Genomic DNA, 26,433 nt, shown 5'->3' on the forward strand with positions numbered 1-26,433 from the left:
GAAGTGGAAGCAATGAGTAAAGAAAGCTCTTTCTAAAAGAGTAAGGAAAGAACCATAGAATCTGAGAGTTGGACAGTACCTCTGCAGTCACCTGGTTCACACAACAAAGGAGTCCCCACTGTGACATCCTGACAAGGAATCAATCCTTCAGAATCTACCTGAAGTCCTTCAGGATAGGGGATGAGAAGAAATGAAGGACACTTCGAGATATGGTAAGGTCTACAGGCAGCTAGATGGTATAATAAATAGGACACTGGGCTTGGAATCAGGAAGTCTCATCTTTATGAATTTTAATCTGGCTTCATTTGCTTAGTAGCTGTGACCCTGGGGAAGTCACTTCCCCTTATGTGCCTCAGTTTCCTCATGTGTAAATGAGCTAGTGTCTCTGCCAAGAAAACCCAAAAGGAGTCATGAAGAATTGGTTATGACTGAACAATCACAACAACTAAGTATGACCTATTATTAAAGGTTTATAAGGATGGAAGTGGGAAGAGGAGACTTGATCATGTTTGTAGGCAGGAGGGAAGGAATCAGTTGATGGAAATATAGAGGCCATAGTTCACAAGGGTCTGAGGTATCTCCAAGACCAAATCTATCCTTACTCTCATGATGTCCATTGTGCCTTCTATTTGCATTCATACCCTTGTAGATCGCTTCAGTGTTCAAGTTGTTTTCTGGTCATGATGGCACGAACACACCACAGTTCTTGTTTGTGTTTTAAGAAATGTCCCTCCGAATAGGACCCATATGTGCAAAAATTAGTGGATGCCCATAAGTTGGGGGATGGCTAAATAAGTTATGGTATATGAATGTAAGAGAATATTATTGTTCTATAAAAAACAATCAGCAGGATGGTTTCAGAATATCCTGGAAAGACTGACATGAACTGATGCTAAGTGAAGTGAGCAGAACCAAGAGAATATTGTATGCTATGCAGTAACAAGATTATGTGATGATCATCTGTGATGGACTTGGCTCTTTTCAACAATGAGGTGATTCAAGGCCATTCCAACAGACTTGTGATTGGAAAGAGCCATCTGCATCCAGAGAGAGAACTAGGAAGAGTTAGAGTGTGGGATATTAGGCTCTTTGTGAGTAGGGCGACCAAGATAAAAGGAGAGAATCAAACAAAATGGCCAAATATCAGCTGTTGGCAACCCTCTTTGTGAGAAATTGAGATATAAAACAAACAAAAAACAAGCTAGATGAGAGAAGGAAATGGCATTTTAGCAAAGAGAACTGAACAATGAATGAAATGTGATTACATTATGGTAGTATATTTCTGTATGTTCCTAAGTTTAGACAGTTCATTTCTTGTACATAATCTTATTATTAGAATGAGTCTTCTCCCTCTTGAAATTTTCCTAGAGCACATCAAGTGGACCAATAGTCCAATGACAATAGGTCAGTGCCTTGTAATTATACCCATCTAGGTTCCCTGGGACTGTGGCAGAACATTCCAAGCTTGTATTTGGAGTGATCAGCCACATTGGACCTACTATAGCTCAACTCTTAACGTAGTGAAGGCATTTTGGTTCTCTCTGAGAACAAAGGACAACAGCCAAACCACACATCTTTGTAGGTCTCTATCCCTCAGCATTCGTTCTCCCTAGCAAAGTCCAAACCCCTTAAGGGTGAGAGCTCTTTTTTTTTAAATCTCATCTCCTTTCCCTCACCTCAGACCTAACAGGGACTTTACAGATATGGACAGGACAGAATAGAACACAAAATTGGTTTGAGCATAAACTGTAGTGTCTACTTGAAGCTACCCCTCCCTGTTGTGAGTGTTCTTCAAGGAGAGTCTTCATGGGGAGAAGCTTTTCAGGACAAAGCAACACCTTGTTAGTGCTTACAGAGTCAGAGACTTCCAAGGTCTTGGGTCTAAACTGTTGTTCTCCTTGCTCTTTCTGTCTTTGGGAAAGGTGAGAGTGGCCGGGCTTTGAAGATCTGGGCTGGAGTTCGCTATGTGCAGCTGTCGGCTTTCTCGAATCTCAGTTTTTTCAAGGTGACTGGAGATGCTGAAGTGAAACCGATCCAAACTCCCTTGTAAGTCATAGGCAGAACTGCCGTCCCCTATTGGAGTAAAGAATAGGGATGAGAGGGGTATCTAGATGCAACAGTGGATAGAACATCAGCCCTGGAGTCCGGAGGACCAGTGTTCAAATCCGGCCTCAGACACTTAACACTTCCTGACTGTGGGACCCCCAGGGCAAGTCACTTAATCCCAATTGCTTCACACACACATACACCCAAAAAGGAGTATGTGTAAAATATTCTATTCTGTTCAACAGGTTAGGCTTTCAAGGCTCCTTAGAGCCCAACTTTCCCCATCAGAGGTCTGATCTGATTAGAAAGTGAGTTCACAAACTTAAAAAATTCCTGCTCTTACATTTATGCAGGAATCTGGTCTTTTTTTAAAGTCTTCCTTTGTCCTAAATGTGCAAAGCTTTCTCAGGAATAACAACTTGCCAACGTCATCTTGAATTCACTTATAGAAACCTAGAAAGTAGAAAAAAAGAAAAAAAAAAAAAACTCCAGTATTTGAGAACATTACCACCAATACGTTTTCATGGTTAGTTGTCTTGGAGAAAGTAGATTAGAACTAGTTAACTGCTACTTTAATCTTTTTTTAAAAACTTCATTTTCTTAATTGTCATTAATATTCCTAGCATTTAGAATTTCAGAAGAAGGTATTTGTCAGCCTTTAACGATTCTGATAGATGGGTTATTCTTTACTACTTAGCTTTTTTTTTTTTAATCTTCAAAGCTCTTTTTTTTTTTTAAGTAAATATTAACTGAAGCAGAGAGATTGAGGGATTTAGTTGAGGTCAGCTGGGTTGTTCATTTCAAAGAGAAGGTTAACCTTCCTAACTCCCTGTTTCCCAATTTTGTGCTGATGTCACTAGTTCACAATCTCTTTGGAGAGTAAAGCAGAACATAAGTGATGAGTTTCCATTTTCCCAGTTCTGATCACTGTGTGATCAAAGTTAAGACTACTTTGAAAATTCCTTACATACTGTGACTCTCCTCTGGTTGAGTTAGTGCTGAGTTCACTTCAAGAATCTTAATTCTCGTCAAAATGCTCAGCACTAGAGGCAGCACAGCAGAGTGGAAAGAGCTCTGGATTTGGGATCAGGAAGGACCAGGGTTTAGATACCAGTCTTGGAGACCTCTTCAGTGTATGACCTTGGAAAGTCAATTCATTTTGCAGGGTCTCAGGTTCTTCATCTGTAAATCTGTACTTGCAATGTCAATCTCAAAGGATATGGTTGTGAGCCAACTGCTTTAGAAACTTTTAACGTGCTGTAGAAGCGGGTTATTATTATTTTTTCCAATGTCTTTTGATATAAATTACATGTACTTGTTGATGCCCTTCTCTGAGGACAGGGATGGTTCCCTTTTGGTTTTGCATTTTTTGTGCTACCACAGGGCCCAGCCCAAAAGAGACCCTCAGCAAATGCTGGTTGGACTGATCAATTAAGATAGTTCAGATTGTTACTGATAAGAACTTTATTGCTTAATAAAAAGTGACCAGTTTTCCGCAGTTTCGGGTAACTGAATTTAAGGGTTGTAGAGGAACGTCACAGCCATCTGTGCAGTCTTAGAAACTTTTCTGGGTATGAAAAAGGATCCCCTCTACAACATACTGTTACCAGTTGTCATCCAACCTCCACCTAAAACCATGGGGCTTATGGGACATTCAGGAAGGACTCGCACCCCTTGTAGGGGGCTGCTGATTGCTTTGGGGCTGTTCATTCACCTTGGGGATCCACCTGGCACCCGATCTCACCTCTGCTCCAAGAATGCTCCGACAGCATGCACAGTGGCCATACCCCAGTAAGCCATCTCAGTGGAAGGGCCATCCCAGGGTGAGGATAATGGAAGTAAGAGCAGTGTTTAATACTTCAAGACTATCCTGGCATAAGGAGCAGTTGAGGAAATTTGTTCCAAAGGCCAGGAAGGGGCTGAAACAGGTGCTGTGGAGCCATTGAAGACGCCGAGGTCATCCACTGCATCCGGGGCCATTTCCAGCCATCCTGATGGTGCCTTCCCAGTGGACTCTGATGACTCCAGGAGAGAATGGGGCTGAATACTGAGCAAGTCTGTCTCATTCATGCACAAGCGAAGCCATCACCACATGATGTCATTGGTCCTCTTCAGAAAGGAACAACTAAGGCAGCTTTTTCTCCATTTGGAAACCTCTAATGATTTGGCAGGGGACGTCTACCCATCGTTGTGAGTTCTGACCTCTGGGGTCAAGCAGAATAAGCAGATTCTTTCTTCCATATGATAGCCATGAAATGAATGAAGACAGCCATTGATAATATGATAATGTTACCTCCTAAGCCTTTTCTCCTTTTCCTCCTCCTCGTTCTTCTTTTCTTTCCTCTCCTTTTCTTTTTCTTCTTTTTCTCTTCCTCCTCCTTTTTCTCCTCCTCCTCCTTTTTCTCCATTTTACAGGTGAAGAAACTGAGGTAGAGGTTAAGTGACTTGCATAAGGTCACACACCTAGTACATTTCGGAGGCAAAATTTGAACCCAGGTCTTTTTGACCACTATGCATTGTACCACTTTGCTAAATATCCCCAGGTTCTTCAACCACTCCTCCTATAGCATGAACCTGGATCGTAACCTGGTTTTAAGCCTTCCCTCCTGTCTCTTTCTCAAAGCAGCAGCAGAGCTCCCTCAAACCAAGGAGGGAGTGTATTTCTTTTCAAAACTCCATTATTGTGGCTTGGGACAATCCCATATAATGAAATATTCAAATTCAAGAAGTAGAGGGCAGGAAAATGTCCTGAGGGTCTGAGATCCTCAATCTGAGAACCACTCTTAGATTTTTTTTTTTTAATACGAATAATTAACCAATATATTACGGTAACTTAAACAATAAGCCACCAGTTATGGAAAACAGTGTTCAATGTACACTTTTAAATATTTTTTTGTTGTTGTCATTATTGTCAAGTCTCCCCTCCCCAGAGCTGAAAGGGCAGGGGATACTCATAGGCTTGATCCTACCATTGACAGGCACAAAAAATTGGACCTGCTCTGTTTCTAACATGGGCAACCCAGTGGTCTTCTCTACCCATGGGCTCACCATATTGGTTCTGGGTTCAATGTAGACCCCCCATCAGCATTACCCCACTGCAACTCAGAATTTCTAAACTCAAGCAATCCTCCAAACTCAGCAGCAAGGACCACAGATGTGCCTTGTTTTTTTAGTGGTTTTTAAAACAGTTTTTTCTCATATTGATGACTCCATTACTGGAAGGTTGGTTGACAGGAGAAATTCTATTGGCTACCTTCTATGATATGGAAGGAGAGGTTGCAGTTTGTGTTTGGGAGAGAGCTCTCACTCCCCATAATGAAGAGAATAAAAGAAGAATGCTTGACCATTTTATACAATCTGCAGCAGAGACCATGAGGCGGACACCTCTCAAGATTGGGCTCTTTATCATTCCTTGCTATTGATCAGGGAAATCAGCATCATGCAATTCAGTTCCACAAATACTTATTAAAATTTAATTTGTTGTTATAATGATAATAATAGTAATGCCTGCTTTTGGCAGAGTGCCTTACATTTTATAAAGCATTTTGACATACATTATCCTGTGCCTGTTTAGCTTGGACTCAGTGGCTTTGACAATTCTTTTGGACTGGCTGAGGGAGGCAAGGGAGGGTTTGTCATATTCATCCTATGGATGAGGAAGCTGAGCTCTTTTTAGGAAAGCGATTCACCCAAAGCCAGCTAGCTAAGGCATGGCAGAGCTTGGATTGGAACCCAGGCCTCTATAGTCCCTGTTCAGTCTTCTTTTTCACTTTTCAATAGAGTGTCTAAGTGAAGCAGTTTAGTTGGGAGTAGGGTAGAAGCCCAGTACTGGGGGTCATCCAGTTGGAATCCACCCATATAGCTTCATTCTAGGGTGACTTACCCAAAGCCACTTGTATTATATGATTTTTTAGCACATTCAAATGTTTGAGCTTCTTTCTGTTTCAAACCCAGAAGATGTTATAGCTTTCACAACAAGGTATACATCCTAACTGGGTGATTTTATCAATATCCTAAGGTGGCTCTGCACTTGAGTCAAACCATTTTTTTGGTTGGTTTTGGTTTTGGCAGTGGATTTGAGTGTATTGCGTACCCTTTGACGCTTCCGGCATCTGGAGAGCCAGAGATGGGATCTTCCAAATCCGAACATCCTGAAGATGACTTGTGTTTCCAAAAGGAAGATTTGGAACCAGAATCCCTATTGGAATCCCTATTGTACCGTGCAAAAGATGACCCTGACGACCAGGATGGTAAGTAAAGACTCTTGATTAGTCGACTACTTGTTCTAAATAAAATGAGGCTTCTTATAAATCACTGGCATACTTCTGAGTGAAGAGGTTAGAATTTTCAAATACCATGGCTATATGTCCCCTTCCCACCCTATACTTTCTTTTAAGTTTGTCTCTATTTCTCATGTATGGTCTCTAGAGGACAATGGGTGTGAGCCATTGCTCCCTTTGGCTACTTGAGTTCAAAATATGTCCTCATGCAGTCACCAGCTCATAAAATTATGGAGCTGGAAGGAACCTGAGTTCAGGTTCATACCCTCTTGGCTCTGAGTTACGAGGGAGGCAACTACTCTTGCCATGATAATACCCAGTATCATGAAATGAAGAAATTAGATTAAACGGCATCTAAGATTCCTTTCAGCTCTAAATCTTGTGATTACCCTGGAATGCTCCAATTATACTCTGTCCACACCCACCTTCGTTCTGGTCCCCAAATCTACTTCAGTCTCCCAGGCCCATTAGAGCCTCTTCAGTGCTCTGAACGTTAGAGAAGGGGGGGGAAGAATATGGGATGGTTTATTATGCTGATTTCTATCTGTGAGACAATTACAGATTTCACTAGGGTACTATAAAGGAGTAATGGAATGACTTCAAGTACTCTTGAAAGGAAGTAGGATGACATTCCAGTTCATTTGTCCCATTCTGAACATTAATCAGCTTGCTGCCTCTTTCTTTTCCAAAGAAGTAGAAACTAGTATGTGAGGAAGACTGGCTTGTAAAATTTCTTTTGATAGATAAATGAGCTAGATAGACTGACAGACAGATATATAGACAGACAGACAGATAGATAGCCGATTGGATAGATAGATAGATATATAGATAGATAGATAGATGGACAGATACATCTGGGGTCACAATATGGGAACAGAAAGATAGCCAGACAGACCAAACAGCCAGCCATCCAGCCAGATATAATAGATAAATAAATAGGCAGACACATGAAGAGGATAGAATAATAGATAGGGTAGATAGATAGGCTCTACAGACAGACAGATAGACAAACAGGACAAATAGACAGACAGACAGACAGACTATAATTAACCCTTCCACATTGTGTCCTTGCCCATGCCCATCACGGGTTGACCTAGGACATTAAATGGGAATTTGTCAGGAGTTTTGCAAAAACTGCAGTTGGCATGTGAAGGACAGCAGCCAAAGAAGGAAAAGTTTAGAAGTTCAGAAATGCATAAAATATCTTTATAGTATCATATAATATCAACATCTTTTATTTTTAATACTATAGTATTTCATTTTTTCTCTGGTACTTAGAAAACCAAGAAATTTTACACAGATATTCTAAATTGTGGGGGTGCTGTGCATCTAACCCCTGCAATGTGGGAGAAATAACTATAGATATGGTCATACCTGGAATGTTATTGGTCTAAAGAAGTATTCCCAAAGACACTTTTTCTCCTAATGTACATCAGCACTGGATCTTCAATGTAAACTGGCAGAGGGTTGCCAAAAACTCCAAGAGGCCGGCCAGTGTGCTAAGGGTTAGAAAAAGGAACTAAATCTGGGTCTTCCTGGGTCTGACACTAGCTTTTTCTCTACTGCATTTTTTGAATTATTGTAAAGAGAAATTCTATAATTGTATAATTAATTTTTTAGTGAATCTGTTAAGTTCGTTTATTTTGTCCCATGTTTTATGTTAATTGCCTATTGTGAACTAGGATAACAAGAGATTTCACTCTTATTCTATAAGCATCAAGCCCTCAAAAGTTTGCTTCAGTTATTTTTTTGCCAGTGTGAACCCTTGATTTACTACAAAAAGGAAAACCAGCATTAATAATACCTGAAACTTGTTCCCCCCCCCCAAAAAAAAAAACTATGAGAAGATACTTCTCCCTCTTTCTCCAGAGGTTACAGGGACATGGGTGCTGAACACTGCAGATTTTTTCAGTGAATTGATCATTTTTGCAGATTTTTTTTCTTCTCTTCCTATTTTTCTTTTTTTCAAAAAGTTTTTGTCATAAAGGACAGAACTGTGAACTCCTTAAGGACTCCTTTTACCTTTCTTGGCTCCCCAATGCCTGACATAATGTTCTTTGTTCAGTCATTTCCATCCTGTCTGACTTTTTTGGACATGCTATGAGATTTTCTTAGCAAAGATGCTCCAATAATTTGTTTCCAGCTCATTTTTCAGATGAGGAAACTGAAGCAAATAAGGTTAAATACTTGTCTGGGGTCACATAATTAGGAAGTGTCTGAGAATTTGAGTCAGGTCTTCCCGACTCCAGGCCCACCACTCTATCTAATACTTAATAAAATTTAGTTGATTAACATAATGAATAAATGGGAGGAGGCTAGGCTAGTTAGGAATGTTGGGAAATCTGAAAACAAAGATTAAAATAAAATTATATGGAAAAATATAAAATTAATTTCCTATGCTGTTGCATTCCATTGTGCACAAAGTCCACTGTGAAAACCATGCATTTCAAATGAAGGTAGCCTAACTGTACCAGATCTAAACTATATTATAAAGCAGCGGTCATCAAAACCATTTGGTAATGGCCATGAAGTAGACTAGTTGATCAGTGGAATAGGTTAAGTTCACAAATCTGTGACCATAGTAATCTAGTGTTTGATAAACCCAAAGACCGCAGCTTCTGGAATAAGAACTCACTATTTGACAAAAATTGCTGGGAAAATTGGAAATTAGAAAGGCAGACATAAGGCCCTGACCCACACCTAACATCTTATACCAATATAAGGTTGAAATGAGTTCATGATTTAGACATCAAGAATAATACATAAGCAAATTAGAAGGACAAAGATGTGTGGAGAAGGAGGAAATTTGTGGCCAAGAAGAATTAGAGTACATTATAGAATGCAAATTGGATAATTTTGATTATTTTAAGTTAGAAGTTTTTGTACAAACAAAACCAATGCAGACAAGATTAGAAGGGAAGCCATAAAATGGGGGAAAAAATTTACATCCAAGGGTAAAGGCCTCATTTCGAAACTGTATGGAGAACCGACTCAAATTTATAAGAATACAAGCCATTGTCCAATTGACAAATGATCAAAGGATACACTTTTCAGATGAAGAAATTAAAACCATTTCTAGTTATATGAAAAAATGCTCTAAATCACTATTGATCAGAGAGAAGCAAATTAAGATAACTCTGAGGTAGCACTACACACCTCTCAGATTTGCTAAGATGACAGGAAAAAATGATGAATGTTGGCAGGGATGTGGGAAAACTGGGACACTAATGCATCATTGGGGGAGTTGTGAGCTGATCCAACCACTCTGGAAAGCAATTTGGAACTTTACTCAAAGAGATATTAAACTACGTATACCCTTTGATCCAGCAATGTATCTGCTGGGCCTGTATCCTAATGAGATCATAAAAAAGGGAAAAGAACCCACATGTGCAAAAATGTTTGTGACAGCCCTTTTGTGGTGCTAAGGAACTGGATGGAAACTGAGTGGATGCCAATCAGTTGGAGAATGGCTGAACAAGTTTTGGTATATCAATGTTATGGAATATTACTGTTCTGTAAGAAATGAACAGCAGAATGATTTCAGAAAGGCCTGGAGAGACTTACATGAACTGATGCTGAGTGAAGTGAATACAACAGGAAATCATCATACACGGCAACAAGAAGGTTATATGATGATCAATTCTAACGGATGTGGCACTTCAACAATGAGGTGAGTCAGGCCAGTTCCAATGATCTTGTGATGAAGAGAGACATCTATATCCAGAGAGAGAATTGTGGGACCTGAATGAGGATCACAACATAGCATTTGCATTCTTTTTGTTTTGTTTGCTTTTTTTTTCTCATTTTTTTCTTTTTGATATGATTTTCTAGTGCAGCATGATAATTGTGGAAATGTGTTTAGAAGAATTGCACATGTTTAGCATATATTGGATTACTTGCCAAGGAAGGGAGAGAGAAAAATTTGGAGCATAAGGTTTTGCAGAGGTGAATACTGAAAACTATCTTTGCATGTATTTTGAAAATAAAAACGCTATTATTAAAAAAAAAAAACAAGTACCTGGGGAGGTAGGTGCTATTATTATCCCCATTTTATAGATGAGGAAGCTCTGGCAGACAGAAGTTAAGTGACTGTCAGAATCATAGAGGAGATAAGTATTGGAGGCAGGATTCATAGCCGCCAGGCCCTCCTGATTATGAGACCAGTGTTCCACCCAGTATACTATGCTAATAGGTCACAAATTTGTAATATGCCCCTGTAAGGACCAGGGCAAGTCCTCAGCTAGGGAGGTGGGAAGGTTACTGTGCAGGACCTGAGACCAGGAGACCCAGAGAACAAGCCCTCCACTTCCCTGAGCCTTGGCCCCAAACCCTGCAGTGTCAGTGATTACTTGGCTCCGGCTCACACAGTCACCACTCGGAGGCTGCTGAATCCAAAATCCTGTCCTGCAGCATCTCAACAGCTATGTGTGATGAGTCTTGTTACGTGTTTGAAAGCTTCTAGGGAAGGGGGATGACAAGGAAGTGGGATGGAAGGCCCTCCCCCACCCCAAGGCAGCCTTCACCTCTGGGACCACCAGAGCAAGACTATTCTCCCCTGCAAGCTGGCCCTTTAACTTGCCCTTTAACCAGCTCCCCAGGCCTCCTCTGCTTCAGGCTCAACATCCCCAGCTCTCTAAGGGGTCCTATAGCAGATGGTTCTGTGAAAGCCCTCCCAGTCCCTTGTTCTAGAGTGTCTCACTGTAGCTACTCATCCAGTCCAAGACCCTTGCCACGGTTCCTTCTACCTCTTTCATGGCTGATAGCCGCCCTGGTTCTCTGTCAGGCTCTCTAGATTGCTCTTATCCTCTGGGTGCCTCTTCCAATCAAAATTCCAAGGCAAGGCCCATCCTAGCTGGATCAGCCCATGACCTTGAAGCCTACTCCATGATAGTATCAGCAGCAGCTCTGTTCCTGCTGACCCATCAAGTCAAGGAAGATCCCAAGATAAAAACCAACAGATTCTGCCAGCTCTGGAGGAGTTGACATTCTAATAAAAGGATAAAATGTCACAACAACTGTAATATAATTTAGAATATACTGTTCCAAATATTATGAAAAATTTGAGGAGGGAGAGTTCACTTCTCCTTGGAGAACAAGAAAGATTTCATGGAGGAGATAGTAGTTAAGTCAGGTCTTTTTTTTCCTTGTGCTTAAGTCTCTCTTTTTAAAAAATAATTTATTTATTTTTTATTAAAGCTTTTTATTTACAAAACATATGCATAGGTGATTTTTCAACAATGACTCTTGTAAAACTTTCTTTCTAAATTTTTCCCTCCTCCTCACCCCAACCCTCTCCTAGATGGCAGTTGTCCAATACATGTTAAATATATTAAAATATATGTTAAATCCAATATATGTATACATATTTATATGGTTATCTTACTGCACAAGAAAAATCAGATCTAGGGGAAAAAAAACTTGAGAAGGAAAACAAAATGCAAGCAAACAAGTGGATCAGCAGACTAGCTACTACAAAAGGCAAATAAATAGTGAGCCCCTGAACTCCAGAATAACGCAGGACTTGGTCACACACACCTAGCACCAGAAGGAAGCCAGCAGCACCTGTCTCAGGGCAGCATGAAATCACTCTCAACTATAGAGGAAGTTCAGGACAATCTCCTTTTTGTCCTAAGAGCAAAGCAGACCTCCAACTTTTAAAAATGAGCAAAACATCAAAAAGAACTCTGATCATAAATAGCTTTTATGGAGACAGAGAAAAACAGACCTCAAATCCTTAAGACACTTAAGGCAAAACATCTCCAGCTGAATCCCCAAAAAGGTGACATGTTTCCCCCATTATCTTCTGTGAAACTCTAGATCTTTTGTTAATAATCCAAATGAATTTTGAAAATTTTTGTTTGGTTCCATAAAATATCCCTTTGATAATTTTATTGCAATAGCTCTAAATCTGTATATCAATTTAAATAGAACATCCTTTTTTTTTTTAATTCTATTAGTGTGGCCCTTTAGCACTGAATCCCTCGCCAATTATGTTAGTGATTCTTTAGTGTTTGAGAATATTTCTTATGGTAGACTGGCTTGAAGACCTATAATGCATTATTTTTATTTCTATTCCTTTTAGATTTTGCTAGAATTTTAAAAATACTATTGATTTTTGTGGATTATTGTTCATTTTGCTACTTTGTTAAAGCTGTTGTCTACATTAGTTTCTTTAAAGATTCTGTGTTCTCCTAAACCATCATCTCCTGAATAGAGATTAATTATTTTCTCCTCATTATGGATGTTTATGGTTTCATTTCTTTCTCTTAATGTATTGCTATTGGTAACATTTCTAGAATTATGTGATTTATATGTAGAGAAAGGATACATCCTTGCTTTACTCCTGAATTTATTGGAAAGTTTCTAGTGTGTACCCATTGCAAATAACACCTGCTTTTTGAATTAACCCACAAGCTTACACACACACACACACACACACACACATACACACACACACACACACACACACATTTTATCTTCTTAAAAACAGCCCTTATTTTGCAGTTTTCAGACTGCATTATTGTAGTTTGTCAACAGTCTTTTCTGTAACTATTAATATAATCATTTGGTTAGAGGTGTTTTATTTTCATATGATTATGCAAATTGTTTTCTATTGTTGAGCCAAACTTGTATCATTAGTATAAATCTAACCTGATCATAATGAAGACACTTTTTGAATAAATAGCCATGGTCTTTTTGCCATGATTTAATTAAATAATTTTGGGTTGATATTTATTAAAGATATTTGTCTATAGTTTTTTTTTTTTTTTGCTTTATCTTTCTCGAGTTTAGGTATTAGGACTACAATCATCTTGTAAAGGGATTTTAGTAAAGTGTTTTCTTTCTCAATTTTAAGACTAATTTAGATAATATAAACATTAATTATCTTTTAATGGTATTGCTTGCCATTTAAGTCCCCTTACAACCTAACTCTATAGGGCAGCAAGATGGCATACTGCATAGAGCACTGGGCCTGGTGCCAGGAAGGTCTGAATTCAGATCTGACCTCAGAGACATGCTAACTGTGTGACTGCGGGCAAGTCATTTTACCCTACTTGCTTCAGTTTCCTCTTCTGTATCTCAGTCAGACATGACTGAAAACTACTGAACAACAAACAACAACAATCTAGCTCCAGCCTATTTTTCCAGGTTTATTTAACCTTGTCTTTCATTCAGTCTCTGTTCCGGTCAAATTAGTCTCTGGGCTGTATCCATGCTTGGAACAGCTTCTCTTCTTACCTTTATCTCAAAGAAAATCCAGCTCCCTGGAAGACTTAGCTCAGACATTATCTTCCCAAAGCCTATTCCAATCTTCACAATGGCCTTTCCCTCCACCTCCCCTAGAAACTACTTTTGTGTATCTAGAATATGCTTTATATTTACTTATCTGTATATATCCCAGTAGGATCTAAGTTCCTTGAGGAGACCAATCTTTTGGGGGGTCTGGGCATTGTCAATAATCTGCGCATTTTGGGAGATGGGATGAGGGATGGGAGGTAGGAGAGGCTGGGGCTGTGATTTCACTGAGGGAAGGTGATTCAGAGGGAAGAGCTCTTCCCGCCAGTGCAGTGACCCTGGATTTCTCTCTGGAGTGCTTGTTCAGGTTCACCTGGGAGGTGTGTGTTAGAGGAGGGTCCTGCTCCTGAGGATAGCTGCTCAATGCCCAGGAAGGAACAAAGATGTTCTAGACCCAAGGGCCAAAGGAGAGAGTTTGAGGGCTGAGGCTTTGCCTCTGAGAACAACCCCATTGAAGGGCTGGCAAAAGGGAGGAGAGCCAGAGAAGAAGACTAAGGGGGAGAGACAGACGTCATTTGGTCAGAGGAAGGGATGGAGGAGGTCATGCAGGCCCCACAAGGCCGGAAAGATCTGGGAGACATGGGATTCAGTCCAGTGGCAGGGCCAGAAGCCAGACTCCAAGGGGTTAAATAAATAAGAACAATCTGAGTTTGAGATCAAGCACTGCATCTGGAATGAGAAATTCCCATTAATGAAGAAGGTGATGAGAAACCGGAGGCAGTCGATACAGAAGTGTGATCACTGGGTGCTCACCCTGCCTTCCTTGCCAGTCTGAGAGGAGTGATCAGCCCAAGAGGGAGGAAACCCTGCTGCCAGAGCAGTTCTACTATCGCTTCATGGGCACGGCCTTAATTCTGCCTCTGTTGTGAGAGATGGGATTGGATGGTCTTTTAAGATCCCTTTTGGGCCTTCTGTAAACTTTTAGCTCAAGCCCACCATGGTTTTGCAAACACTTGTATATTCATGGATTACAAATTGGGGATCTCAGAAGCTTGTGGGACTGTGGGCTTAGAGCCAGGAGGGACCTTAAGAGGTCATAACCCAGCATCCCTGACAGACGGCAAAACCAGTCAGTAAAATGCAGGGGATAAGGTGATCTGCCAGCGTGCTGTTGCAGGTAACAAGAAGCAAAGCTGAAATTCAAACCCAATTCTTCTGACACTAACTTCAATGTTCTCTCCATCACAGTGTGATGATATAGGAAAAGAAATCTTCCACCTGGTTCTAAAGGTCTTCCACAGGCTAGTTAACCCACTTCTGCTTCACTTCACCACTGCCGCTTCACTTCAAGTCCCTCCCCTTCATTCTGGCTGTGGCACAGGAGCTGTTCCTTGGCCTCCTGCACCTGCCAAGCTGGCACATGGCTCCATTCTCTCTGCAGTCCACATGGCCTTGATGATGAAGGATCTCTTCTCTAGAGCCTGTCTCCATCCTCTGCTTTTTCAAAATTGTCATTCAGTAAGCATTTATTAAGTGCTGGCAGTGCCAGGCTAAATGCTGGTGGACAAAGAAAAGCAAAAACACAGTGCCCGCCTTCAGGAAGTTCACATTACAGTGGGGAAGATAACATGCACAAAATCATGCATACGTGATTGATCCATCCCCAGGCTTCTTAAACTTTTTCCACTCACAGCCCCTTTTTGCCTGAGAAATTTTTACACAACCATATAGGTAGACAAGGCAAACATACATTGATAATCATAATTTTGAGATTCCCACATTCAATTATGCCTGAGAAATTTTTATTATTTTTATTGAAGTTTTTCATTTTTAAAACATATGCAAGGATAATTTTCCAACACTGACCCTTGTAAAACCTTGTGTTCCAATTTCCTCCCCTCCTTCCCATTCTCTCCCTTAAGCTGGCAAGTAATCCAATATAGGTTATACATTGTAAAAAATATGTTAAACCCAATATAGCCATACGTATTTATACAATATTGCTGCACAAGAAAAATCAGGTCAAAGAGGAAAAAAATAAGAAAGAAAATAAAAATCCAAGCAGACCACAATGAAAAGAGTGAAAATGCTATGTTGTGATCCACACTCAGTTCCCACAGTCCTCGGAGAAACTTTTACAAACCATATAGGTAGACAAGTGAAACATACTGATTAACCATAATTTTGCGATTCCCAGATTCATTTATGCTTGAGAAACATTTTTTTACACAATTATATAGGTAGACAAATGAAACATACACTGATGGCCACAATTCTGTGATTCCCACAGTCAGTTACGCCCGAGAAATTTTTACACAACCATATAGGTGGACAAGATAACCATCCTTTGGGGACAGGAAGAGGGGAAAGGTCAGAGTCCCTGAATCCCAGAGCTTGGAGAAGGGAGAGTGGTGGTTGAGGACCAGAAAGGGAGCAGGGACCAGGTTGTGAAGGGATTTAGAGGCTCAACAGAGGGTTTTGTCTTTAATCCCGGAGGGAGCGGGGAGCCACTCCAAAGTCACACTGCTAATAATGCGGAGGGAGCCCGAGCCAAACCCCTGCGCGGGCTCATGGATACTGCCAGGGGGCATGGGGGGCGGTCTCCCACAGGGCGGCCCTCGCCTCCCCTGCCCCAGTGCCAAGCCCACGGGGCCCGATGTTTCCGGAGGCCCGCGCCCGCGTGCTCTGTGCCGTCCCAGATCTGGGTCCCAAGTCCCAGACGTCCCCGGGGTGCTCCCCAGACACTCGGAACGAAGCCGATGGCGGCGCTTCCTCCGGAGCGCAGCCGGCGAGGGTCCCAGCAGCAGCCCCGGCCCCATTCTCCCTAGAATTATTCATGGGAGCCTGATGGCGAAGCTTGGGAGTTGAATCAAAGTTTAATCACTGCAGTTTATTGTGAACAGTAATATTAAATCCTCCCATAGAACTTGATACATTGTAAATACGTGATTTGCATCTTAAGGCGAAAAGGAGCAACTAACTCTGTGGAGGAAGGCTGGGCTTGGCCCCTGTCTCTGTGTATCCAAACAAAAGGCAGCTCCCTTGGAGGAGGAAAAGGTTTGTGGGGAGCGGGTGACAAGGGGGATTTCCTAAAATGCCCCGGTCTGTTTAGTTTGGGTTTAGTCACACCAGTCAGCTTTTTGGTCTCTCGCGCTGTTGACTTGCTGCGATTTCTTTTATTAATCACAGTAAACAGAGAGAAGAGGAACCATTACTAAGCACCTGAACCAATCTGAAATCATGACAAGAGTAAGGATGTTAAATAAATATGTCTCTTTTCTCTTGGCACCCCGCAGGCCAAATTAATATTGAATTTCATGTTTCAAGGCGCGTTTCGCTCTTGACTTCGCGGCTCTTTGAAGTCGGTTCCAAATTCCATCTACAGAAGTTACAACGGACCCCTTTTGCCTAAATAATCCGAATCCCCGCTCTGTCAGAGGTCCAGGGCCCAAGGATCAGGGATTTGCTATTGTTTTGATTCATGCTTTCCAGACGCTGGAAGCAAAATAATATACAGCTGCTAATGCCCAGCATGGGATTTTCCTTTCCGTGGAATATTGTCAGTCTCTCTATCTCCCATCTTGGTTTGGGGGAGGAGGGTTGGATGGAAATGGAGAATATAAGTATTTATCTTAAATGAAACCTCGTCAAGCGGTCCCAAGCTTGACAACCCTCGGGGTGGGCAGAGGCCTTATGAAAATAGAGAGCGTGCTATGAGTTGTTTCTATGGGTAATTCGTTAGTTTGTGAAGAAAGGAAAAGGGAGACCCTTTTTAAGCTTTCTTTGCTTTTTCTAGAGGATTCTTCATAACTCTTTTCATTTGTCGACTTCCTCTTCCTGGGTGTGTATATGTTGCCCCATGGCTGCTGGTTATGGTCAAGTATGTGTGGCTCAGAATGGTGAGGGGTCACCTTTTAATAAAAAGCTGGAGAGAGATCTCTAGGAGCAAAACAAGAGTTTATTGTACCTTCTGGCGAGAAGCGGGCCATGGCCTTCCAGTGAAAGGAGGAGGCACCTTTTGGGACAGGTTTAACACTTTAAATAGTCCCTCCCACACTGACCCTCATCCTCATTGGCTGAGGGTCTTACATTCTAAACTTGGGAACTACCCAAGAAATTGAACTTGGCCAGTAAGTACATAGTTGCCCATATTTGATGGGATGCAGGGCGAAAATGATGTCATGGGAGGATAGCAGGAAAGGGACTTAGGCAAGCCCTTGGGTCAATGCTCAAGGACCTTCAGGCCAACTCCAACTCTGAAGCAGATGAAGCCTTGCTCTATTTTCACAACTGTCCTGAGAGATCTCACCTCGTCTGGTTCAGGTACTCCACTCGGAGGAGGAAAAAGGCAGCCTTGGGTGGGGGTCAGTTTCTCAAAATGAAAGTATGGTAGATTCTCTGTAGGTGCTGTTTTTAAGATGTATTTGCTTCAGGCATTTTCCAGCACTGAATTTTTGAAATGTTTTGACTCTGATAATATAAAATGATGGGAAGTGCAATACAAGGATTAGTGGATTTTCCTTCACTGATGCAAAATATGGCCCTTTTCCAAGATAGGAAACAGTCTCCAGGAGTTGCTCTAAGAAATTCACCACCCCATATATGACTAATCTGGTTTGGAGCCTCTCAGAATTAGGGGGGCTGGCCTTTAGGTGATCGATGCAGGCCATTACCAGCCTCGTTCTTTTGGGTTTGGTAAGAGCTGACACCTTGTTCTTTGCTGAGATAGTCATAGTGATGGGCAGGTATTGGGGGGAGCATGGGCCATGCCCTCTGTCAAAGGAAGGGGTGGGGAGCAGATAACCTTGCAGAAGTCTCAAGAACGGGCTAGATTCTGAATTGAAATTCTATCCTGATCCTCGGTTGCTGAGTGACCCCAGCCCAATCTCCTCGGCTCTCTGACCCTCTGGCTCCTTGTTTGTAACATGAGGACCATTAACCTGGAGCGCCTACCTTCAAGGCAGTTGTGAAAATTATATGTTTCCAATATCTTAGAAAACACAAACTTGGTGCAGACAGCCAGCTGTTTTGATAGTCCCATCGTCCTTCCAGTTCTCTCTGTGGTCCTGTGACTTGACAGGAAGTTGTCCTGGCCTGGAAGTTGGTGTGGCCTCTTAGGGCCTGCATCCCTCCTCTGGGTCTGGACTCTGCAGGCTTTCCGCTTTTCTGGGGGCAGATGTAGGAAGAATTCTGATCTTGAGCACTGCGGCTCATAGATAATAGACTTTCCTGCCCCCTTCCTTGATCTGGAGTACAGTGTGTCATTCTGGGTGCCAGGGTTTAGGTAAGCCTGGGGAGTGCGCAGAAGAGAGCAGCCAGGGATGGAGAGGACCTTGAGCCCGTCCATTAAGAGAAGTGGAGATTTCCTTTCATCAATGAGCTGTATCATCAAGCCATTGAGGTTTCCCCCCCAACTCTACAACTCTCTCGGGGAATACCATGGAATCTTTTGTCCAGGGGACGAAAATGTGCTTGGGGGGAAAGGCAAAAATGCTATAAGATTTCTACACGGCTTATATTTCTTTATCAGCAGAATAGGTTCACAGTTTTACATTGAATTTCACAAGCTTGGGAAGCAAGATTGTAAAAGGGTTTAGAGAAGTAGGTTCGGGCTCTAGAATTCTGGGTTTCAAGGACCAGCTGGTACTTATTAGCCCTGAACCAATCATCTACAGCTCAGGACTATGATCCACTTTCCAAGTATCAGGAATATTGATGATCTCTTCTAGTAAAGGGGGTTTCCTCATTGGACTTGCCCTACACCAGTGAAATCACAGGTTTGAGTTAAAAAAAAAAAAAAAAGATAAGGACACAGGGGTGATCTCTGATTTCACTGATATTGGAAACTTCCAAGTGAAGAGACTGTTGACTGACTCAGGTCAGCCCTTTCTCTACAATTTATGATCTGTTAGAGTGTTCTTGAGCATAATGATTGGAAGGTGATCTGCCCAGGTTCACACAGCTAGTGTAGCCAGAGGTGAACTTTGAATCTAGATCTTCCCGCTCAGAGGCCAGCTCTCTAACCATTCCGATATGCTGATTCTCCATATCTCCTTCGTTTAAAATTTAACAAGATAAGGACTGTCCAAATAAGATTCTGGGTAAACTGACAGGTGCTCAACTGCTTTTGAAAATCACGAAATTGGAAGTTCTCGTCTAATTCAATAAGATAGAGAGGAGGGTTTTCTGCTCCCTCCTCATTCCCATGCCCAGGGAAAAGACTTTAAGCCTTTATGAAAAGAACTCAAAGGGAGGAACAAGGAAGAGTACTGCCATGGAATCGGTAGAAAATAAAACATTTATTAAATGTCTCCTATATGCTGGCACTGTGCTATGGGCTTATGAAAAAGAAAGACAATTTCTGCCCTGAAGAATCTTGTGGTCTAATGGAGGAAGATATTACACAAAATGAAACAAGAGAGAGAGAGAGAGAACAGAGACAGAGAGAGAACAGAGACAGAAAGAGAGAGAGAGAGAGAGAGAGAGAGAGAGAGAGAGAGAGAGAGAGAGATCAACAAGGTACCCTTCTTGGAAGCATTGATGATGGTGGAATGTGATCTAGAGAATGAGGCTTATGGGAAATGAAGAGCTGGCTGAGCTTCTCTATAAAGGAAGCACTAGGGGGAACTTTTTGCTGAGAGTTTTATACTGTATTATAGTGATGAGGAGTAGGATCAATAAGTCAGCTTCTACCAGATACACCTCTTGCCCATTTGCCTAAAGAGCCCTGCTCCCAGAATACAGGTCCCTTTTTATAGCAGTCTTCTCTGTCCAGAGGATGCTAGATGACAGAGTGGGTAGAGCACTAGAACTAGAGTCAGGGAGACTAATCTTTGTGAGTTCAAATCTGGCTTCAGACACTTGTATCACCCTGGACAAGTCACTTCACGCTGTTTGCTTCAGTTTTCTCATCTCTAAAAACGAGTTGGAGGAGAAAATAGCAAACCACTCCAGTATCTTTGCCAAGAAAACACCAAATGAGGTCACAGAGAGTCAGAAATGACTGAATAATAACATTAAATCTCTGGCCAAGCTTCCACTCTTTCTGCTCCATGTGGTTTCCTTCCTATACACCTCCTGCTCCATGCTGCTTTTGCTCACCCAATTCCTTTTGGAGTTTCTCTCCCAGACCCAGTGGACTGACTTTTAATGGTCACCTGGGGCGTGATATGTCATTCTTCATCCTCTCTCTGTTGTTTCCTTTCTGATTCATTCAAGGAACTAATTTGCACCTCATAAAGAAATCACTTGGCCTGGCTGTATCTTTTATAGTTGTTTTAACACCTTCTGGTAGGCAAGCCCCTTTTCTATGATTAGATCCTGGGCTTCAAGCAAGGACCACTCCCTTACCAATGGAAAACCTGTTTAAAATTATTTCCTCATCAAGATCTATAGATTTAGTATAAAATTCATACAAATTTAAACTACAGAAACAAACTGTGTATGTGTGTATATATGTATATTTATAAATATAGAAAATTTTTTATTGATTTGGGATACAGTTGCAGCTTAGAAAAAAATTTGGATAAAATTAATGTTAAAATTAATGTTAATGTTACCCTGCCCACCCTCCTCTTTCTCTCCCCTATATAATGTTCCTCATTTCCCAGGTTTCCCATTGGTTTATTTTAACCTAAATTTATAGAAGTTTTTTTTTTTTGCTATATCAGCAGAATATTTCTCATATTTCTGCATAGAATTTTCATTGTATACCACAGCTTGGATTTTATGCAGTTTATAGGGCTTTCAATTGAAACCAGGGATGGGAACATAAAGCACCTTCATCCTCAAGCCAACAGAAACTTATTGCCCCTATTAGTTGAAAACAGACTGAACCTTTGGAAAGTTGGCTCTCTTTCTCTTTCTTTTCTTTCCTTTTTCTTTGAGGGGCTAAGCTATTCCAGCCCTGTTGCTCGCCCATTTTATGCCTCATTCATAGATTCCATCCAGAGACATCTTGGTGTCCATCTTCTTCTAGTGACCAAGTTGCTTAAGTCAAAAACATCCTTGCCCCAGGGCTGTTTGTTTGCCCTGAGTACCACAAGGGTATTGATTAATACCTCAAAATATTTATCTTAAAAGCACCTAATAGCATTATAATTGTTACCATGCCACAATTTTTCTGACTTCAGAAAAAGATTTCTTTCGAAAAGCTACTCGGAGAAACTAGATTTGGTTTTTCTCAGTCGATGAGTTTGGGCTCACTTAAATTTGCTTTTTGTTAAAATACTTTCTTATTATACAATCTTAATATACAAATCACTTGCAGTTATTTCTCAAGATCTACAGATGGTCAGAAGGAGCCTTAGAGATCACTCAGTCCCCATCTCAGGTACCATGATGAGATCCTCTCAAAAACTCTTTTTAGTGGTCCTTCAGCCTCTTATCAGTCAATCAGTAAATGTTAAGTACAGTGCTTGTCTTATTACCATTATCTAATTACCATTTTTACCATTATTTAATAATGGTACTTGTTATCATTAAAGATATTCTATTTTGTTGTTCAGTCACATCTGACTCTTGGTGATTCATTTGGGCTTTTCTTGGTAAAGATACTAGTTGGCCATTTCCTCCTTTAGCTTATTTTACAGATTAGGAAACTGAGGCCAAAGGATTAAGTGACTTAATCAAGGTCACCCAGCTAGTATGTGTCTGGTACGGTCTACAGTCTCTGTAATAATGGGGTATTCGCTATAGTAATAATAATGGCCTTGAAGTTGGCAAAGTGCCTTCCCTTATCTTACTAGAGCCTCATGATAGCTCTCTATGAGTCAGGAATTAAATTTCTGTGGCTCCCTGTGCTGGCTTTCTCTTCGGACACAATAGGCCCAGGCCCTTCCAGCAGGCCTTCCCCGCTTGCTGCGGCCTCCAGGTCTCTCACTGTTCCAAGTGCTTTGCTCTGGTCTGTTGTTTTTCAAGATGGACGCCTCCCATTGAGTACAGCATTCTCCTCATGGCATGACTAGGGTAGAATTAAGAGCTGCCTCCAAACTGTGAAAGGATCGCCGCGTACTTGTCCGGACACCTCCAAGGGAAGAAGGCCGTGAGTCAGCGCCCTGGGCGTGACACAACAACACGCCTTGCAGACTTGCAGAGTGGATAAAGGCACATGGGGTGCCAGAAAGCCTCGTGGAGAACCCCGTGCTGGTGGCCTCTGTGGCCCAAGGTGGTCTTCCTTGGCGGGTTATTTAGTCTCCCTTGAAGCCGACTTGGATGAGAGGAGCCTATTGCTAACCTGAAATCCCATTTAAAAAAAAAAAAAAAAAGGCCATAAAAAGTCCAGTAGAGAAAGCCAGTCACGCATGCCTGGAAGCAGGAAATCTTGGGAGCCGTGTGCCGAGGGACCGGCCTTAGGTTACCAGCAATCTGCCCTTAAAGAGGCTATCCAAGGGCTGCTCAGGGCTCAACATTCTCTTACCTAAGTCTGTTCATGAGAATAGTTTGGATTTTTATAGCACCTACTGCACACCAGGCACTGTGCTCAATACTTTACCAATGTTATCTCATTTGATAGTCAGAGGAACCCTGGGAGGTAGATGCAATTATTGTCCCCATTTTAAAGTTGAGGAAGCTGAGGCAGACAGAGGTTGTGACTTGCCCAAAGTCCCAGAGCTAGCAAATGTCTGAGACTGGATTTGCACTCAGGTCTTGTCTCCGGGCTCAGTCCTTTATCCAGTGTGCGTTCTAGTAGTTGGGGCAAAAAATTAATACGTTGGGAGATGCTGATAAGGGAGACAGCCCCAGGCAGTGGCGAAGGGCAGGGCCTTTGAGACAGCAGAGAAGGTCAGGGTGCAGTGTGGCCCTACACTGGGAGTCAGAAGACTTGGGCTTTTTGCTTTTGTGCCCCCCAGGACCTGACTCTGTACTAGCGCACAGTAGGGGCTTTAGCTTGTGGGTTGATAGGTTGGACTCCAGGCCTGACTTTGGCACTTAACTATCCACATAGACTATGACTGAGTCCTTTAAGCACAATCCCACCTGCCCCTACTCACCCTGCCTCCCTCACGGGGCATCCAAGGAGACCATGGGCGTGAATGTGTTTTGGAGACTTAAAGTAGTGCACTAATATTAGTAAACAGTTCATTGAGCAGCCTGTCCTTCTGTTCATGATGAGTTCACATTAATTGTATCCAAACTTTTTTTTCCTCCCTTAGGAATACATCTCAGATTTTAGATTGTGAGTCAGTGACCAAGTAGAGTTTGAGATGTAATATTCCTGGTTGAAATAGTCCCAGAAAACTTGGTAGAAATGCCATTTCATTCCCTCTGTGAAGGAACGATGATGTTTTGCGTTGTATTGAGTTCCTGTTAGTGGTCTGCCATCATTGGGAACCATGCTACCTCAGAAGTGAAGGAGACATTAGGGTCACCGAGTGTTGGAATTATTGATTATAACTGAAACTAAGGCTGCCTCCAGAAAACCTTCACAGCCAAGAGTACTGCTCACTGAAAACCGGCCTCCTATAGCCTCCCCTACACAGGGTCCCATTATTGGAAGATCCACCCCCTCCTAAGGAGCCCGCTATGGTTGTCTGATTGACATCTTTTGAGGTGTTTATTGTCCTTGGGGAGGGATTTTTGCCAACCCCACCAAACTCTCCCAAACAGCGAGCACCATCCCCTATTTAGGGGACAGCAAACTACAGGAGCGGTACAATCTCTGGATAAGTAACAGTAAAGTGAGCTAATCCTAATTCAATTAAGCTCAATTCAATTTTTTGAATGTTGATTCTTTTCTCTGGGCAAGGGACAGACAAAACATTCCCTGTCCTCCTTCAGTCAGTAATGATTTTTGAATTTCATTTTCTTTTCTTTTTGGAAACAATTGAGATTAAGTGACTTGCTCAGGATTACATAGCTATTTGTCTGAGGCCATATTTGAACTCGGATCCTCCTGACTTCAAGGCCAGTGATCTATCCACTGTGCTACTCAGCTGCCTTTGTCCTTCATTTTTAAAGAAAACCAATGTCATCACAGGCTGGCAGACATTCACTGAATACCTACTATGCGTCAAACACTATGCTAGACACTGGCAAAATTGTCCCTGCCCTTAAGGAGTTTGCATTTTATGAGGGGAGACATGTACCTAAGTGGATACATAAAACAAAGCCAAGTTTCTTTTTGGAGGGACATGCAAGGAGTTGGGGATAGAATAAAGAAAGGTCTCACCTCGATGCAACCTGACTTGAGATGAGCTTTAGAGGAAGCCACTTTTCCCAGTCTTTTCTAATAGAGAAGATAAAAACCAAATAACTCTATTCATTTATTTCTGTGAGGAAACATCCTGGGTAACCACATTTGTTTTGTCCTTATTTCATCTTCCTGGTGTCTTGCCCTAAAGTCTGCTTTTAGCTTTAATGACATTCTACTGGGGAGATGTGCCATGTACACAGATGAGTAAATAAAAATTAATTTCAAGAGAGAAAGAGGGCCAGAGCTGTACTAGAGTGCTTGTACTGGCTTTGCTCTAAGAGTGTTAAATCTTAGTGTGATCATTTACATCCTGATAATTAGCAAAGGCTACAAATTCAGGGCTTGATTTATTGTCTTGTTGATTGTCTAGACTTAAAGTGATGAGAAAAATGTTAATAATGCAGATGAAATTTAGAAATGTATTCTCTATGCCTTTCTTTTTTCTTTCCTTCTCTCCCTCCTTCCTTCCTTCCTTTTTTCCTTCTTTCCTTCCTTCCTTCCTTCCTTCCTTCCTTCCTTCTTTCCTTCCTTCCTTCTTTCCTTCCTTTCTTCCTTCCTTCTTTCTTTCTCTCCCTCCCTTGTTTCCTTCCTTCTTTCTTTGTCTCCCTCCCTTGTTTCTTTCCTTTCTTCATTCTCTCCTTCTCCCTCTGTTTTTCCTCCTTTCTTCCTTTTTCTTCCTTTCTTCCTTCCTTCTTTCCTTTCTTCCTTCCCTCTCTTTCTTTCTTTTTCTTCTTTCTTCCCTTTTCTTTCTCTTTCCTTTTTTCTTTCTTCCCCTTTCTCTCTCTCTTTCTTTCTTTTTCTTTCTTCCTCCCTTTCTTTCCCTCCCTCTGTTTTTCCTTTCTTTATTCTTTCCTTTGAGCCAGTTGTTAAACAATCTATACATCTCTGAAAAGATTGCTCACCATGGAAGGACCAGGAAAGGACTGTCCAGAAAGTGGCAGACTGGCATCATTAAACTGGGCCCTAACCACCTGGGCCCTAACCACTTGAGCCCTAACCACCTGAGCCCTAACCACCTGAGTAACACAGTTAAGAGACATATTAAGGAAGACCAGATCTGGGCACAAGTGCACAAAATGGATATATCACTCTCCAGCTTCACCTCCAAATTTATTCACATCTTTTCCATTACATTCAACCAAAATGAGAAGTTACCATAACAACTGACTCATCAACTGAAACTCTGAAAAGTAGATCATCTCGGAGGTACATGCATCAGATCCATGTACGCATTAAAGCACTTTAGGTTTTAAAATTTTTTGAAAGATTAAATTTTTTATAGCAATTCTGACTCTTTTCTATAAAATTAGAATTGCTAATAGGTTATTGGGAGAAATGACTTTGGTTTTATTAAGGAAAATTTCAAACCAATCACCAATGAAAGAGTGGGGTGTCAGGCTAAGAGAAAGAAGGCCATGGCTTTGTTTTTGTAGCTCATGACAACGAGCCCACACTGAAATCAGTATTTTCTCTCTTTAACCTATTTTACTATCTTCTTGTTTCCAGATATTTCCAACTTTAAAATAGCTTTGTCTGCATTTACTACTTTCAAATCCTCAAGTAAGGAAAATAAACTTTTCTACCCAGACTCCCCCATCTCCCACAGAAATTAGTTTGCCAGACTCATGGCATGGAAAATATAGGGAGTCCTGAGTTGATCAAAGCTGGCTTCTTACT

The 26,433-nt window shown here is 41.6% G+C and overlaps 1 protein-coding gene across 4 annotated transcripts in view; it reads left to right on the plus strand.

Moving 5' to 3' along the window:
- Positions 1 to 26,433, plus strand: part of MORN1 (MORN repeat containing 1) — a 213,603-nt gene that overhangs the window by 46,488 nt on the left and 140,682 nt on the right. For all 4 annotated transcript variants that reach the window (XM_031962999.1, XM_031963001.1, XM_031963002.1 and 1 more), the window contains exons 9-10: positions 1,923 to 2,046; positions 6,118 to 6,296. In XM_031962999.1, coding sequence (XP_031818859.1) covers positions 1,923 to 2,046; positions 6,118 to 6,296 — 303 coding nt within the window. The remainder of the gene's footprint in view (positions 1 to 1,922; positions 2,047 to 6,117; positions 6,297 to 26,433) is intronic.

The sequence above is a fragment of the Sarcophilus harrisii genome, chromosome 3 (assembly GCF_902635505.1).
Source record: "Sarcophilus harrisii chromosome 3, mSarHar1.11, whole genome shotgun sequence".
Lineage (NCBI taxonomy): Eukaryota > Metazoa > Chordata > Mammalia > Dasyuromorphia > Dasyuridae > Sarcophilus > Sarcophilus harrisii.